This window comes from Quercus robur, chromosome 7, assembly GCF_932294415.1.
Source record: "Quercus robur chromosome 7, dhQueRobu3.1, whole genome shotgun sequence".
NCBI classification, from domain to species: domain Eukaryota; kingdom Viridiplantae; phylum Streptophyta; class Magnoliopsida; order Fagales; family Fagaceae; genus Quercus; species Quercus robur.
This window is the reverse complement of record NC_065540.1, coordinates 39,886,123-39,902,246: the sequence shown is the minus strand read 5'-3', so window position 1 is coordinate 39,902,246 and position 16,124 is coordinate 39,886,123. Positions and strand designations below refer to the sequence as shown.

Genomic DNA, 16,124 nt, shown 5'->3' with positions numbered 1-16,124 from the left:
TCATATTGATAGCACAATCAACAAAAACCAGGTGAATGAATGGAGATTTACGGGTTTTTACGGAGAACCGGCTACACAAAAACGACCTGAATCTTGGGCCAAGCTACGGCAACTGAAAAATAGGAGAATTTCACCATGGTTGTGTGCCGGAGACTTCAACGAAATTACTCGCCAATCTGAAAAAAGTGGTGGCAGACCACGGTCGCACAGTCAGATGCAACTCTTCCGAGATGTGGTGGATGAATGCGCTTTTATAGACCTTGGTTTTGTGGGCTTCCCGTTTACTTGGCATAAACACTTTGCTGATTACACTGTTTGGGAACGGCTAGATAGGGCTTTGGCTACAACTGAATGGTTTAGTATGTTTCCTGGAACAAAAGTCCACCACTTAGACACAACAGTTTCAGACCATAAGCCAATATGGATCAATCCTGAAGGTATGTCAACAAACTTTCAGAAACCTTTTCGCTTTGAACAAATGTGGATGACTGACAAGGGGTGCGGAGAGACCATTGAAGCAGTGTGGACTGAGAATAGCTTGGAACCGTGGGATACTAGAGTGCTGAAAAAAATAGACAAATGTGGCCATGAATTATTATGTTGGAGCAAAAGACACTTTGGTAATGTACGACAGGAGTTGGCGAAAAAAAGAAAAGAATTACAACAGGCAGAGAGATTTTCGGTCCGAACTGGTGATTCTAGAAGAATGAGAGTACTGGAATCGGAAATAAACTTACTTCTTGATAAAGAGGCACAAATGTGGAGACAAAGGTCCAGGATCTTGTGGCTGAAGGATGGTGACCGTAACACTAAGTTCTTCCACAGCAAAGCTTCTCAAAGGCGCCGACGTAATTACATTACTAAATTGTATGACTCTACAGGTAGGTGGTGCATAAGCCAGAGCCAAATAAATGACACCATTCTCGGGTTTTATAGGGATCTCTTTACAACAGTTACTCCAGAAAACTTGGCGGATGTGGTTGAAGTTATTCCTCAAGTAGTCACTGAGTCTATGAATGATACACTCACAAAGGCATTCACCATTCAAGAAGTAGAAGTTGCAGTGAAGGATATGGCACCGTTGAAAGCACCGGGCCCCGACGGCATGCCTCCTTTGTTCTATCAAAGCTATTGGTCCCTGGTTGGTTCAGATGTTTCTCACTCCATTTTACACTATCTAAACACAGGTACATTGCCACAATCTCTTGGTCATTCCTATATAACTTTAATTCCTAAGGTTAAAGATCCGGAATATGTGTCTCAATTTAGGCCTATAAGCTTGAGTAATGTGCTTTATCGTATTTTTGCTAAAGTTTTGGCAAATAGATTAAAAAAGATTATGCCTCAGCTTATTTCGGAACATCAAAGTGCTTTTTTGTCTGATCGCCTGATTTCTGACAATATTTTAGTGGCTTTTGAAACCTTGCATCATATGAGAAATCACAATAAAGGAAAGACAGGTTTTATGTCCTTGAAACTTGATATGAGTAAGGCCTATGATAGAGTGGAATGGTCTTACATGGAGCATGTTTTGGTGAAGATGGGTTTTCATAGTAGATGGGTACACCTTATGATGCTTTGTATTACAAATGCATCCTACTCTATTTTGATTAATGGTGAACCCCATGGCAATATTACTCCTACAAGAGGGCTCAGACAAGGGGATCCCCTGTCCCCCTACCTCTTTCTCATGTGCACTGAAGGCCTACATGGCCTAATCAATAAGGCAGCCCTTAATGGAGACATAAGAGGAGTATCTATTTGTCAAAATGGTCCTAAGCTAACCCACCTACTTTTTGCAGACGATAGTGTGATTTTTTGCAGGTCTAAGGAAAGTGAATGCCAATGCCTACTTGATATCTTGGCTAAATATGAGAATGCTTCGGGGCAACAAATTAATCGCACCAAGACTACTCTCTTCTTTAGCAAATCCACATCCGAAGAGATGCAAGCTTCAATCAAATCTATGCTTGGAGTTTCGGTCATTCAACAATATGAAAAATATCTTGGCCTTCCATCACTTGTGGGGCGGAAAAAGAAGGAGAGTTTCAACCATATCAAGCAGCAAGTTTGGAAAAGACTAGCTGGTTGGGAAGCTAAGCTCTTATCTCAAGCGGGACGAGAGATTTTAATCAAATCGGTGGCCCAAGCTCTACCCACTTACACAATGACATGCTTCAAACTACCACTTTCCTTGTGCCATGAGCTTGAATCAATGATATGCAGATTTTTCTGGGGTCAAAAGGGTGATAATAGGAAAATTCATTGGGTTAAATGGCAAGATTTGTGTAAACCCAAAAACCAAGGGGGTATGGGCTTCAAAGACCTTGCTTTGTTTAATGATGCCCTCCTAGCCAAACAAACTTGGCGTCTACTTCATGACACGGATTCTTTATTCTACCGAGTCTTCAAGGCGAAGTTTTTTCCAAATTCTACAATCATGGAAGCAAAAAATCCGGCAAACGCCTCATATGCTTGGAAGAGTATTTTGAAGGGGAGAGAGGTCATCAAGAAAGGTGCAGCATGGAGAATAGGGTCAGGCCTATCTGTCAATGTTTGGGGGGAGAACTGGCTGCCTACTAAACATAATCCTAGAATCATCACGCCTGTAGTGGTTGGGTGGGAAGGTGCTAAGGTTGGAGATTTTATTGACCAAGGGCAAAAAACATGGAAGGCTGATTTAGTTGATAGAGTTTTTTATGAGTTTGAAGCATCAATTATAAAAACCATGCCCCTGTGTCGCACCATTCAAGATGATGTCCTCATATGGCCATTCACACCGGACGGAAGATACACGGTCAAGTCAGGATACCGGTTTTTACAGGAAGCCTCTAGAGTGCAACAACCGGGTCAATCATCAACTCAAGCTCTGAAACCGTTGTGGAACAAAATCTGGAATCTTGAAGTTCCAAACAAAGTGAAGACTCTGTTATGGAAAGCTTGCAAAAACTCCCTACCCACAAAAGCAAACCTGTTTCGGCGCAAGATCACAATTGATGCACGGTGTGAGATATGCAAACAGGAAGATGAAGATATTATCCATGCTCTCTACCGCTGTCCAGCCTTGCAATCCCTTGGAAATTCCATCCCGGAGTGGAATCAAGGCACTCTCAAACAGAGCACATGTTTCACTGACTTTATTGGTTTGGTTTTTGCAGGTACAGCAGATCCGGCGCTCTTCTCCTTGGTGATATGGAACCTGTGGAACCGGAGAAATAATCTCCGACTCGGGAAACCAACACTCCCACTGGATAAGGTGCTGGAACACTCTAGGGAGCGACAACTTGAGTCCCATTCCAGCACCATGACGTCCATAAAACAGGGGAGAATGCAGGCAGCAACGTGGACTCCACCCCAAGATAACTGGTACAAGATTAACTTCGACGGCGCCACCTTTGCCGACGATAACAGTGCAGGATTGGGTGTTGTCATACGAAACAAGGATGGCAGAGTTATGGCATCTTTGTCCCAAAAAATTCCATTGCCAATGTCAGTCATAGAGGTCGAAGTCCTTGCAGCACGGAGAGCTCTTGAACTTGCTGTGGAGCTGGGAGTTAATCACGTCATACTTGAAGGGGACTCTGAAACACTACACAAGACTTTGCTAGAAGATGGCAGAAACTTTTCATCCTATGGACATTTAGTGCAAGACATTGTATATCTCAGTAATTTCCTTCCAGCTTTTAAAACTTCTCTTGTACGTCGCATGGGTAATAAGTTAGCCCACTCTCTAGCGAGGAAGTCAAAGACCCTCAATCATATGCAAATCTGGATGGAAAATGTGCCACCAGAACTATTACCTGTTGTTCAGGCTGAGCTTACTAGCCTACCTTAATAATATTCAGTAAAGTTCTTTCTCAAAAAAAAAAAAAAAAAAAAAAGAATAATTTACTCATTATAAAACTTGAAACTTTACATTTATTGAAAAGTCAAGTATCAACCTCATTATAAAATATCTTTTTTTTTATTATACTTAAAATATAAAAAAAAAAGTACTGTAATGAACCTATGAAGGTAATTTTTATTCTAAATCACAAAACCGAATGGGTCACAACACCTATACTTAGATTACATTAAAACAAAAAATTATATTGAAAAACATGTGAAGTAAGAGCATATAAAACTGTTGTAAAATTAAAAAAGTGTCCCAAGCTTTTATATTCTAAATGGAATACCGGATCTCAATAAGAGCTTGGAACTTAATACCGGATCTCAAAAAGTGTCCCAAGCTTTTATATTAAGAGCATGGACCTTAATAACTACTCATTAGTCCAACAGCGTGATTTGCGGCCTAATGGGCTTCAATTCAAGTGGCACAGGCTTTAATGGGCCTTTTTTAGACTCCTATTTATTAACAAGCAAATCAAACATTGCTCTCTCTGTTTCTGTGTCTCTGGTTCTCAGAACTATTGTATGAGCAAGGGAGCACTGGAACTCTGATGAGGAAGCCGACCCCCTTAGCTGACGTCATCTGTCTACAGATACCCTTTTTTTTTTTTTTTTTTGCTCCACCCATTTTGTTTTTCCTTGATTGTGTTAACTTGGCGACATGGAAACCTACATGGCTGAATATGTGCGTGTTCAAGATATTCAACATGGAAGTAAGGACTATATTATCTTCTTTCTTATGTTTCTAGTAATTCTTCTGATTTTCTTATCATTTTGCCATTCTGACTTCAACATTGTCTTTCATCTTCATCATGCATTTTCGGAAAGGATGCATTGTAGATGATGTGACAAAAAAAAAAGCACTTTTGGGACATTCTGTTTTAACGTGTCAAAATTAAAATATTTAACACCTTGTTTCTATCTTGGCAGCACTTATTTTTACTTTATTTTTAAAAATTCATTTTGTAACTTTTTTTGACTGAATTGCCAATGGTGCAGCTTCCTGTGAATCAATTGGAGCCTTTAACTGAGCAACAATTGGTAGGCATCTACAACTTGCAACAGTCATCCCAGCAGGCTGAAGATGCTCTGTCACAAGGCATGGAGGCATTGCAACAATCCCTGGCTGAGACATTGGCCAATGGCTCACCTGGCCCATCAGGATCATCTGGGAATGTGGCAAACTATATGGGTCAAATGGCCATGGCCATGGGAAAGCTTGGAACACTTGAGGGTTTCCTTCGCCAGGTAATTTTCTATTATGGTTTGATCCCACTTATTTTTTTCCCAGTATGGTTCATGCACTCATTGCTAGGAACGAAAGATGATGAAATGAAACTCAATCTTAAAACAAGCTAGATTTGAAGTGGTAGGATAATCCTTACATATGGTAGAAAATTGCTTGTTGGCATTGCTTTAAAATGCTTTAGCTACTTTGATATTTTCAGTAAAATAGTAGGAAATCTGTAAGTCTAATTGTTTTGAGGTATGTAGGCCTCGCACAATTATAAAATTTTAATTTTTGTTCCTTGTCCATAATTAGCCAGTTTGTGTTTCCATAGCATTAGGATTAGTGTTCCCAGATCTGCACTTTTCTGAATGATTGAATACTTTGGTATGTTTTCAGGTATTTGGAACATGAGGACTAAACCAAATCCTTCATGTAAAACCAAATCCTTCATGTAAATGTTGTATTTGTATATGTTCTTCAAAGCATTATGCATTTAATCTTGCTTGGGAATTTTTATGGAGGGTGGGGGGAGTCTGCAAAAAAGAAAAGAGTCTGATTGCTTTTCATTAACTTCCTATTATTATTATTGTTATTTTTAAATTCTGCAAAATCTGTCCTCTTGCTAGGTGAAGCAAATCAAACATTTAAAAGGCTTAGTGCTAGTTTTGATGCAACTTGTACATAACTTTGGCTTCTTTCCCTTTTTTGAAAATTACCGGGCTGATAATTTGCGTCAACAAACACTACAACAAATGCACCTAGGGATGGCCATATCTATTAGGTAATGGATATCCAATCCTATCCGATTCAAATGTTCTGGGTAATACCCGATTCTTTATGAGTAGAGCTTAATCGGGTAGGGTATGGATATTACCCAAATTATTCAGGTAGGTATGGATATTATCCAAACCCGACCCGTAAAAAAAAAAAAAAATAATAATAATAACCCACTATGTCCTTTTTTATTTTTTTTTTTATTTTTTTTTTAACTGAACCCACTACGTCCTTTAAAGACAAAAGTCACAAAAGCACTCGTTGGTAAAGTCCTCCATTTCTCACAAAAAAAATTAAAAAAAAAAAAGTCCTCGAAGCCATCCAATCTGTCTTCCCCACACCAAATCCAAGCCTTCAAATCCCAACTTAGCCACAATGGTGAAGAAGTTCATGGAAAAGAAGTCGTCGTCTTCTTCGTTGAAGGCGGTGAAGATGGTGATTCCGTCAGATGTGATTGCAGAGGAATAAAATCGCCGTTTTTTCGACGAAGAGGATTGTTCCTGTTTTCGGAAAGATTCGCCGGCTCCGGCAACAGCATCGGAGGCAGATCATCAAGAAGAACGAAATCACGCTACTCCACCTTGGTCAGACCAGCTGATCTCTCTCTCATCTCCACTATGTCTCCACGCTGCAATGGTATCACTCCCGACGCCGTCGTTTCTGCCCTTACCTTCCTCCAAATCTTCGATCGAGTTTACGACCTTCTCCACGGTCTCTCTCTCTCTCTCAGTCTTTGTTTGCTTGCTCAGAAAATTTTGTGTTCTGATTTTACTTTTGGATTTTGTTTTAACAACTGAGGTGGAGCTAAGTTTCCGTTTGGTTGAGGAGATAATATACAGTAACAGACCAAAGAGTGGGAAAAAATACACTTGGAGGGGCGATAAAACTATTGGTTAGTTTTTAAGTTAAAATGTTTTGGATTTAAAAATTAATAATAATTAAATGGGTTTCGGGAATGGATATCCATTGATATTATATTTGGATAAAATTTGGTATGAATACTAATGGGTATTGATATTTAGGTATTCATGGGTAAATTTTTTGGGTAGGATATGGGAATACCCAATCCATACCTTATCCATGCCCATCCCCATGGCCATCCCTAAATGCACCGTATATTGACAACCAGGCAATCAGCTCATGCGCTTCTTGCAATAAATGACTATTTCTCTCGTCTTCGAGCCCTTAGTTCCCTCTGGCTTGCACGGCCACGGGAATGAGAAGCACAAAATTGTCTTGATGAAGTTCTTTTGAAGACTGACTCAACCCATCCTATCAAATGATCGTTAAGCATAGAGTTCATAAAGGATCAGTCATATGATTCATCATTCAGTGGAGTTGCTGCCGATCTTTAATCCTAAATTCATTTGGGATTGGGTTGTCATGCATTAGTCACATTGATCATCAAATTGAAAGTTTGCAGATCTCTTTGTTGTTGATATTGTCTCCATCTACACTTCTTTTGTCACATATGTTTACCTAGGTCGTTTATTCTCATTTCTTATGTTTAAACTATAGATCCAATAATCTGATTATGTTAGCTGTTTAATAGAACCAGGATGAAAATAGGATAGCATTTGTAATGTAGGTTACAGTAATCGATTTGTATACCAGAATCAGATTATATATTGGTGAAGGAGTTCTTTTTTTTTTTTTTTTGGTGTTTGGATTTTCTTTATTCATATTCAACATGTAAATATGTTGCTGTGCGCAATTTCATTTGCAATGATAATTTCGTAGGTTGGTTGTATCGTTTGGTTTTAGTGGAAAGTCAATTTTGTATGCTGAAATGTGCTGGGGAAGTTTGGCTATAGTTGGGTTTCATCAAATTTATTTAATGCTTTCCTGTATAAAGAAATGTACAATAGCTTATGTTACAACTTACAACCACATTCTGTTGGTTTTTTTATTTTGGCTTAAATTAGTTAGAGAAGAAAAAAGGACTTGAATGCAATCCCTCAATAATATTATTTTCAGTGTCAAACAAAAGAAAAAAAAAAAAAAAAAAAAAAGAGCCTAAAAGTCTGGGCATGGAAATATATGAAAGGCATGACCAAGGACGGAGCCAGAACTTTGAGTTAAGGGGGACGATTTTACTATTGGTTGTGTGCGGTGGTTTCAACCTTTGACTTTGCTACTACTTAATTGTTGAGGGTTTTTTTTTATTTTTTTATTTTTTTTATTTTTGTGGGTAAGAACAAAATTATTTTTGTTTAGAATTTTTTAAAGGGTATGATTGTTTATTTTGGATAAAATTGGTTGATTGAACTTAATTTTTTTTTTTAGTTTTACTATTGATAATTTTTGTTATTGAGCAAATTTTTTTTTTTGGCTTGTATATTTTGTTTTAGATTTTAAATCTATAAATTTTTTTTTTATGGTCACTAAAATGTGGAAAATGCTAGAGTTACAAAATTTTTTATAAATCGTTGAGATAATAAATGGTTATTAGTAGGTATAGAAATGATGTAAGTAGTGAGTCCATATGCGGACCAATAAGAATTTATTACTAAAACAGTTTGTAAAAAAGTTTGTGAGTATAGCATTACTCTCAAAAGAATCAATGATATTGTTTAAGGGGAGTAAAATGTTATTTTATAAAATAAAATTGCTAAAATTAGTACACATATAATAATATTTTTAAAAAAATATTAGATTCCAACACTGGCTCTGTCCTTTGGCATAACAGAAAATAGAAAAGAGAGGAATGTAAAATATTGATCCTATTAAATATAACTTGTTTTTAGTTCAAAGAAACTTAGTAACTATCACATTATCAAGAAGATAAACTAGTATGAATGAGTGTATTTACTTGAGCACACGTAGAGCTAATAAACACAAGTTTTTCAAATCTAGAGTCTTATGGAGAAAAGATTGAACATAGACACGAGAGTATTATCACACAATAGTGCTCTCAGAATACACATACAAATAGCATAAGATAGGTCTGGCTAGTTATTATATAACAAAAAGAAAACAATAAAAGGCACAAAAAGAAAACAATATAAGGCCCTGTTGGGAATGAGCATAGCCTTAGATGTGCTTCTCATAAGTTTTGTGAAACTGCTTCCTTCTTCATATATTTCAGTGTCATATTCTCTTACTAACTTGAGGTTGAACATCATGTAGTTGATATAACCTGTTATATAAATGTAATTGATAAATTAGATTTATAGTGAGTTAAATGAGACTATTTTCATCACTTTTATACTTCTCTATATGATGAGGAAAAGGGAAGCTTAAACTATAATGATTTTGATTAGTATACTCTTAAAGATTTTAACTTAATTTCTAGAATTTGATGTTTTGTTCTTATGATATAAGTATAAAATTAGAGCAAAATTAACAATATTCTGTTATAGCAAATATGATTTTTTATATTTTAAGAACTATCATTAAAATACTCCCAAAAAGGGGATATAAAGGTCTTAGAGAAGCCAAAACATGAGAATGAAAGCTATTAGCTCACAAGAAGTTAGTGCACAAGTAATTGTCTAATAATTAACAATATCTATGTCTTTATATTGAACAAGATGCATTGGACTCGTTGTTCATTAAATACTTTTTTTGAATGCCAACTGAGTATGGTAAATAGATTGGTTTCAATTAGGGGTGGCAAAATCAACCCAAACCCATTTGTCCACCCAAACCCACCCACTTAAATTAGACCCAAACCCACCCAATTATTAATTGAGTTAAATGGGTATTAACCCAATTAAACCCAATTAACATTAATGTTTATTGGGTTTTAATTGGGTACCTAATTGACCAAATTATGATTCAACTATCATTTCTACAAATCACCCAACTCTAAAATGCCCAAAACCACTAATATTACCAAAATATCCCCTCAATCTAAAAAATGACCAAAATAACACCTAAACCTAAAAAAAGACCAAAATACCTCCTAAACTTAAAAAATGACCAAACTACCCCCAAAACCTAAAAATTACCAAAATAACTCCAAAACCTACAAAATGACCAAAATACCCCCAAAAACCTAAAAATTAGCAAAATACCCCCCCAAAACCCAAAAAATGACCAAAATACTCTCAAAACCTAAAAATGACCAAAATACCCCCAAAACCATAAAATTGACCAAAATACTCCCCAAACCTGAAAATTACCAAAATACCCCCCAAAACCCAAAAAATGACCAAAATACCTCCAAATCCGAAAAAATGACCAAAATACCCTCGAAACCTATAAATGACCAAAATACCCCCAAAACCCAAAAAATGACCAAAATACCCCCAAAACCTAAAAATTACCAAAATAACTCCAAAACCTACAAAATGACCAAAATGCCCCCTCAACCCAAAAAATGACCAAAATACCCCCGACACCCAAAAAATGACCAAAATACCCCTGACACCCAAAAAATTACCAAAATACCCCTGAAACCTAAAATTTACCAAAGTACTCCTAAAATTGAAAAAATGACCAAAATACCCTTGAAACCCAAAAAATGACCAAAATACCCCCGGCACCCAAAAAGTTACCAAAATACCCCCGAAACCTAAAAATTACCAAAATACCCCTGAAATCCAAAAAATGACTAAAATACCCCTAAAACCTAAAAATGACCGAAATACCCCCAAAACCTAAAAATTACCAAAATCCCTCTAAAACCTAAAAAAGGGGCAAAATATCCCCAAAGCCTAAAAAATGACCAAAATAACCCCAAAACCTAAAAAATGACCAAAATATTCCTGAAACCTAAAAAATGACAAAAATACCCTCGAAACCTAAATAGTGGCCAAAATAACCCCGAAGCCTAAAAATTGATCAAAATAATCTAGAAACCTAAAAATGATCAAAATACCCCCTAAAACTAAAAGATTACTAAAATACCCATGAAACTTAAAAAAATGACCAAAATACCCTCAAACCTATAAAGTGACAAAAATACCCCTAAACTTTTTCAATGACCCAAACAAACCCAAAACCTCTAAAATGGCCACAAAAAACCTGAAACCTCTAAAATTACCAAAAATACCCTAAAACCCCTAAAACGACCAAAATACATCTAAACCTATAAAACGACCAAAATACCCCTCAAAATATCTAAAATGACCAACATACCACTAATCCTATAAGATGAACAAAATACACCCGAAGCCTCTAAAATTACCAAAATAGGGGTTTGGGGTATTTTGGATGTTTCGAGGTTATTTTCATTAAATTAAAGGTTCTAAGAGTATTTTAGTCATTTTGTAGGTTTTGAGGGAATGTCACTAATTTTTTAGGTTTTAGGGGTGTTTCGTTAACTTTTAGATTTTGGGGCCATTTTTTGTAATTTTCTAGGTTTTGGAGGTCGTTTAATAACTTTTTAGGTTTTGGGGATATTTCAATCATTCTTTAGGTTTCCGAGCTATCTTAGTCATTTTTAGGTTTGGGGGGTATTTTGGTAATTTTTTATGTTTAGGGAGTATTTTGGTCACTTTTTAGTTTTAGGAGGGATTTGGGTAATTTTTTTAGATTTAGGGTGTATTTTTATCGACTTATAGGTTTAAGGGGCATTTTTGTCATTTTTTAGGTTTCGGGGTATTTTGGTCATTTTTTAGATTTCGAGGATATTTTGGTCATTTTAAGGTTTAGGGGTTATTTTGGTCATGTTTAGGTTTCAGGGGTACTTTGGTCATTTTTTAGGTTTCAAGGGGTATTTCAGTTAATTTTTGGGTTTCGAGGGTATTTTGATCATTTTTTAGGTTTCGAGGGTATTTTGGTCAATTTTTTGGCTTCGGGGTTATTTTGGCCATTTTTAAGGTTTCAGGGTTATTTTGGTCATTTTTAGGTTTCGGCATTATTTTGGTTAATTTTTAGACTTCAAGATTATTTATCTTAACACATAATTTCACGATACAACTGACGTAAATGCGTTTTATTTTTACTGACAACCAAATACCATTAGAAGAAGGCAAAAAAATTTGCCTTTGTTCCATTAATGTTAGGCACTAAATTGCAGTTTAAGGGGATAAATAGCTAAAAAGCTATTCTTTTACCACCTATGGCAGTAAAAAAAAAAAACTAGATAACATTTTTTTCCATTTTACTGTTCATTTTTCAAAATATCTTTATTTAAATTATTTATTTTACACTATATTTTATTAAAATATTAATTTTTTTAATTTTTTAAAATTGTTTATCTTTACGGGCAATGACTACCATTTACTTTTTTTTTTTTTAATATATAAAGAAAAAAAAAACTAAATAATAGTGTCAATATACACAATTTCTAGTACAAGCCCATATGAATGCTCTTGTTAGGGATATTTTGGTCATTTTTTGGGTATTTTGGTTTCGGAGGTATTTCGGTCATTTTTTGGGTTTTGGGGATATTTTGGTTATTTTTTGGGTTTTGGGTGTATTTTGGTCTTTTTTTTTAGGTTTTGGGGGTATTTTGGTAATTTTTAGGTTTTGGGGGTACGTTGGTCATTTTTTGGGTTTCGGGAGTATTTTGGTCATTTTTTTTTGTTTCGGGAGTATTTTGGTCATTTTTTATGTTTTGGGGGTATTTTGGTAATTTTTTGGGTTTCAGGGGTATTTTGGTAATTTTTTGGGTTTCGGGGATATTTTGGTCATTTTTTGAGTTTCAGGGGTATTTTGGTCATTTTTTGGGTTTCGGGGGTATTTTGGTCATTTTTTGGGTTTTAAGGGGTATTTTGGTCATTTTTGGGTTTTGGGGGTATTTTGGTCATTTTTGAAGATTTTAGAGTATTTTGGTCATTTTCACTTTAGTGGCATTTTGGTAATTTTGATAATTGGGTGGGTTGGAGTTTACCCATAATAATTGGGTTGGGTTGGACTTGGGTTAGAAGCAATTAGTTAAATGAGATTTAAATGGATAAATGGGTTTTATATGCCCAACCCAATTATGCCCAGCCCAGACCCACCCATTTGCCACCCCTAGTTTCAATTGTCCAATAACTTGATAATTAGAGGCAAGTTGTATTGCGATTGTGTCTTTTTTTTTTTTTTTTTTTTTGGCGAGTGTGCTGAGGGTGGTTAAGAGATTTGGTTGGTTATAATAAGTATAAACATAAGGGCAATTGAATAATTTTTGATTGAGTGGATGGTCAGAAGCTTGCTTGCAGACAACTTATATAGTGTTCGTTGTGATTCTTATTTGAGTCCTAGTCAATGTGCACCACAACACCACCAATGCATTGAATTATGAAAACATTGGTTAGGAAATCACGGTATTATTATATGATATTGTAGTAGATCAAAAGAAAGCCACATAACTAGATTTTGAAAATCATTGCAACTGAATCATATGGAGAATCACTTTAGCATTAAGCCTACATAATACAAATATTTCTACTTCTAATTAGCATCTTTCTTTCTTAAATAAAAGAAAAGAAAAAGTGGTCTTTCTAAACAATGTGTGATTTCTAATTCTACCAAACTGTAGATGATTGTCGATCACGAAAATAGTTCTTAACAAGTGTGTTTCAAATGGTGTGACTGTATATATATAAGAGTTGTATATGTTTTTAATTTTTATGCATTTTTGAATACTGACTAAATACTAAACTGATATCAGAAAATGTAATGTGCTCACCTACTGTATGTATTGCCCAGCATCACATATCCTCCTCAATAGTCTCAATTTGCTCTTCTTGCTGTGTCTTATGATTCACCTGCTTTTCCTATAAGAATAAAATATATATGTGATTTAAGTAATCATAATATTTGCTATTGGAAAAATGATTGTTACTACTATATATGATCGTAAGTGAAAATGTTATTGTTCTTCAAGACATTTATTTTTTGTATATGTAAATTGTGTTTTGCCTTTCTTTCTTTATTTATTTTTTCTTTTTAATAAAACTGGGGTCTAATTTTTCTACTAATTAATAAAAGCTTAAACTATTTGCAAATTATATGGTGCGATGGTTTATACTCTTTTGTTAAAATTCACCCATTAGTGAGATATTTGTGGTGAGAATGTGCCATACCTTTCCTTTGAAGATTTGCTCTATGGTGGCATTCAGGTCTCCCTTCCAATGACCCGTTCTTCTTTTTACCCATGAATGATCATCGTATACTCCCTCTAGCTTAGGTGTGTTTAGATTAGATGGAATAAACGTGCTTAAATTAGGACATCCAATTACCCTTATTTCCTCCAGCGATGGCCACTCTAAAGCATTAGTTTCAGGGCAAAAGCACTTCAGATTTGGTAAGTCCCAAAGCAAGATTGAGTTCACTTTGAGGAATAAAACGTCCTTTTCTTCCTCTTCTTCTCCTGCTCTTGCGAAGATTTCTTCAATTTTTTCACAGTCAACAACATTTATTCTCTAACATCACAAGTAATTTAGCTATGGATGGCGAGAACAAATATGTCAGACTATCACACATCCATACATCTAACAATCTCAAGTTCCCAAAGCCCATGATCCTTTCTAGGCCCTTCTTCCATATGTGCATCAGTTTTGGTAAACTATTTAGATCCAATTCCCTTAACTGATCAAGTACTGGTGCCATGTGACTTTCCTCAACATTTAGTTACTCAAGTTGAAATATAACTTCCAGTGAAGGGACATCAATCAATTTAATTGATTCTAGATTCTTTAGGCACTCAATTATATGAGATGGAAAAAGAGACCATATCTCTGAGGGGTTGTTGCTATCACCAACTTTTGGATCATTAGGTTTACTCAAAGTACCCTACAAAAAATCAAGTACTGAAAAACATGTAAAATAATAATTTCTTTTCAATTATTATTTGTATTTTTTTAGAGAAAAAATGGTATAAAGTATAAACAGATCAGTGGATGACTAAATAGAAAAGCAATCAATGTCTTTTTATTATCTAATTGTGTTGAATGCATTAAGGTTATGGCCAACAATTGATTGATTGGATATCTATATGACAGTCGGTGACCATATTCCACCAAAATAAGTGCATAAATCTAGAACTTGTACGTACCTCTTCCTTCACAGAGTAGCTTCTTTGGGATTTATTGGTAGTGCCTTGGTCTGACACAGCCATCAAACCAAGGCATGGTACACACTCAAGGCATCGCCAAAGAAAACCAGGGGACCCAAGTTCTTGCTCATTGGGTCTTGAATTCAATTCCCTACTGATTTCCTTCAACTTTCTTGGGCTCTGAATTTCTGAACCAATTGGTTTCAATTTGGGAAAATCCCTCAAATAAATCCCCTTAATGGATGACCATTCAAAAGAATAAGCTTTGATACAGAAACTCATCATATTTGGCAGCTCTTGTAGTTTCAAGGAACTAACTCTAGGGAACAGGATGATATCTGTTGCCTCTTCTTCTCCATCTCTTTGAACAATGTTTTTGATTGCGTTACATTCTTCTATCATAATCCATTGAAGTTCCACAAGTAGTTTTGCAATAGAAGTTGGGAATAAATATCTTAGACAATGACAATTACTTACTTTAATGGCTGTTAGTTTTTGAAAGCCTTGAATTCCTAGTGGAACATTCTTCCACATTTGCCCCAACTTAGATGAATACTTCACCATTAAAGTTTTCAACTGAGCAAGTATAGCGATTCTTTGGTGATCTTTGTCGACCTTCAGTCCTTAAAGATCAAATACCATTTCTAGTGAATCAGCATACTGCAAATTAAGATTTTCTAAATTCGGTGTCCATAAGATGGTGTTGGATGAGAAGAGTTTATGAGAGATAATGGGTGTTGATTTAGGAAATGGGCCAGTATGTTGTTGAATGTCTGTCACCTTGTGCTTTTCAAGATTGGTCACTTCATCGGTGCCGATCCTTCCAACCTGATGAATCCATCAAATTATTATTAGCATTAGTGTTCAACTTTTTCAATTTTATTAGCATCAAATCCAGACCAGAACGAAGTATTAAAAAATGGATAAATCAATTTGATAAACATAAAACAACGAGCTTTTGAATAGTTTAAGTTAACTATACAACAATTAATTAAATAATAGTAATATTTTACAGAGAGAGAAAGAGAATCATACATACCTCTTGATTCAAGGATGGTTGGACAAGCTCAACCAGACCCACGCCTGTACAAAAGCCAATGAGTCTTGGTAGAAAGCGCAGCTCAATAGACGTTAATTGCGGGAACATGATGTTATCATTTAGTACCTTCTCATCTTCTCCTTCCTTTGGGAAAATTTCTTCCATGTCATCACAAAACCATATATCTAACTTTTGGAGTTGAACCAAACCTCTTGCTATGGATGATGAAAACACAATTTTCAAACATTTGCAAGAAT

The 16,124-nt window shown here is 35.5% G+C and overlaps 2 protein-coding genes and 2 long non-coding RNA genes across 5 annotated transcripts in view; 2 read left to right on the top strand and 2 right to left on the bottom strand.

The window, feature by feature from the left end:
- LOC126693412 (TGACG-sequence-specific DNA-binding protein TGA-2.1-like) overlaps positions 1–5,552 on the top strand; it is a 38,690-nt gene extending 33,138 nt beyond the window's left edge. For both annotated transcript variants that reach the window (XM_050389375.1, XM_050389374.1), the window contains 2 exons: positions 4,888–5,136; positions 5,516–5,552. In XM_050389375.1, the coding sequence (XP_050245332.1) occupies positions 4,888–5,136; positions 5,516–5,530 (264 nt within the window). In that variant the 3' untranslated portion in view covers positions 5,531–5,552. The remainder of the gene's footprint in view (positions 1–4,887; positions 5,137–5,515) is intronic.
- The window catches only part of LOC126693407 (probable disease resistance protein At1g61310), a 44,834-nt gene that overhangs the window by 26,846 nt on the left and 1,864 nt on the right, over positions 1–16,124 (bottom strand). The gene's annotated exons all lie outside the window — the stretch shown is intronic.
- Positions 6,138–7,725, top strand: LOC126693416 (uncharacterized). Its single transcript, XR_007645352.1, has 2 exons — positions 6,138–6,785; positions 6,916–7,725. It is a non-coding gene; the product is annotated as an uncharacterized LOC126693416 (long non-coding RNA).
- On the bottom strand, positions 8,738–13,719 carry LOC126693415 (uncharacterized). The gene is made up of 2 exons (XR_007645351.1): positions 13,461–13,719; positions 8,738–9,032 (listed from the first exon to the last, which is right to left on the bottom strand). It is a non-coding gene; the product is annotated as an uncharacterized LOC126693415 (long non-coding RNA).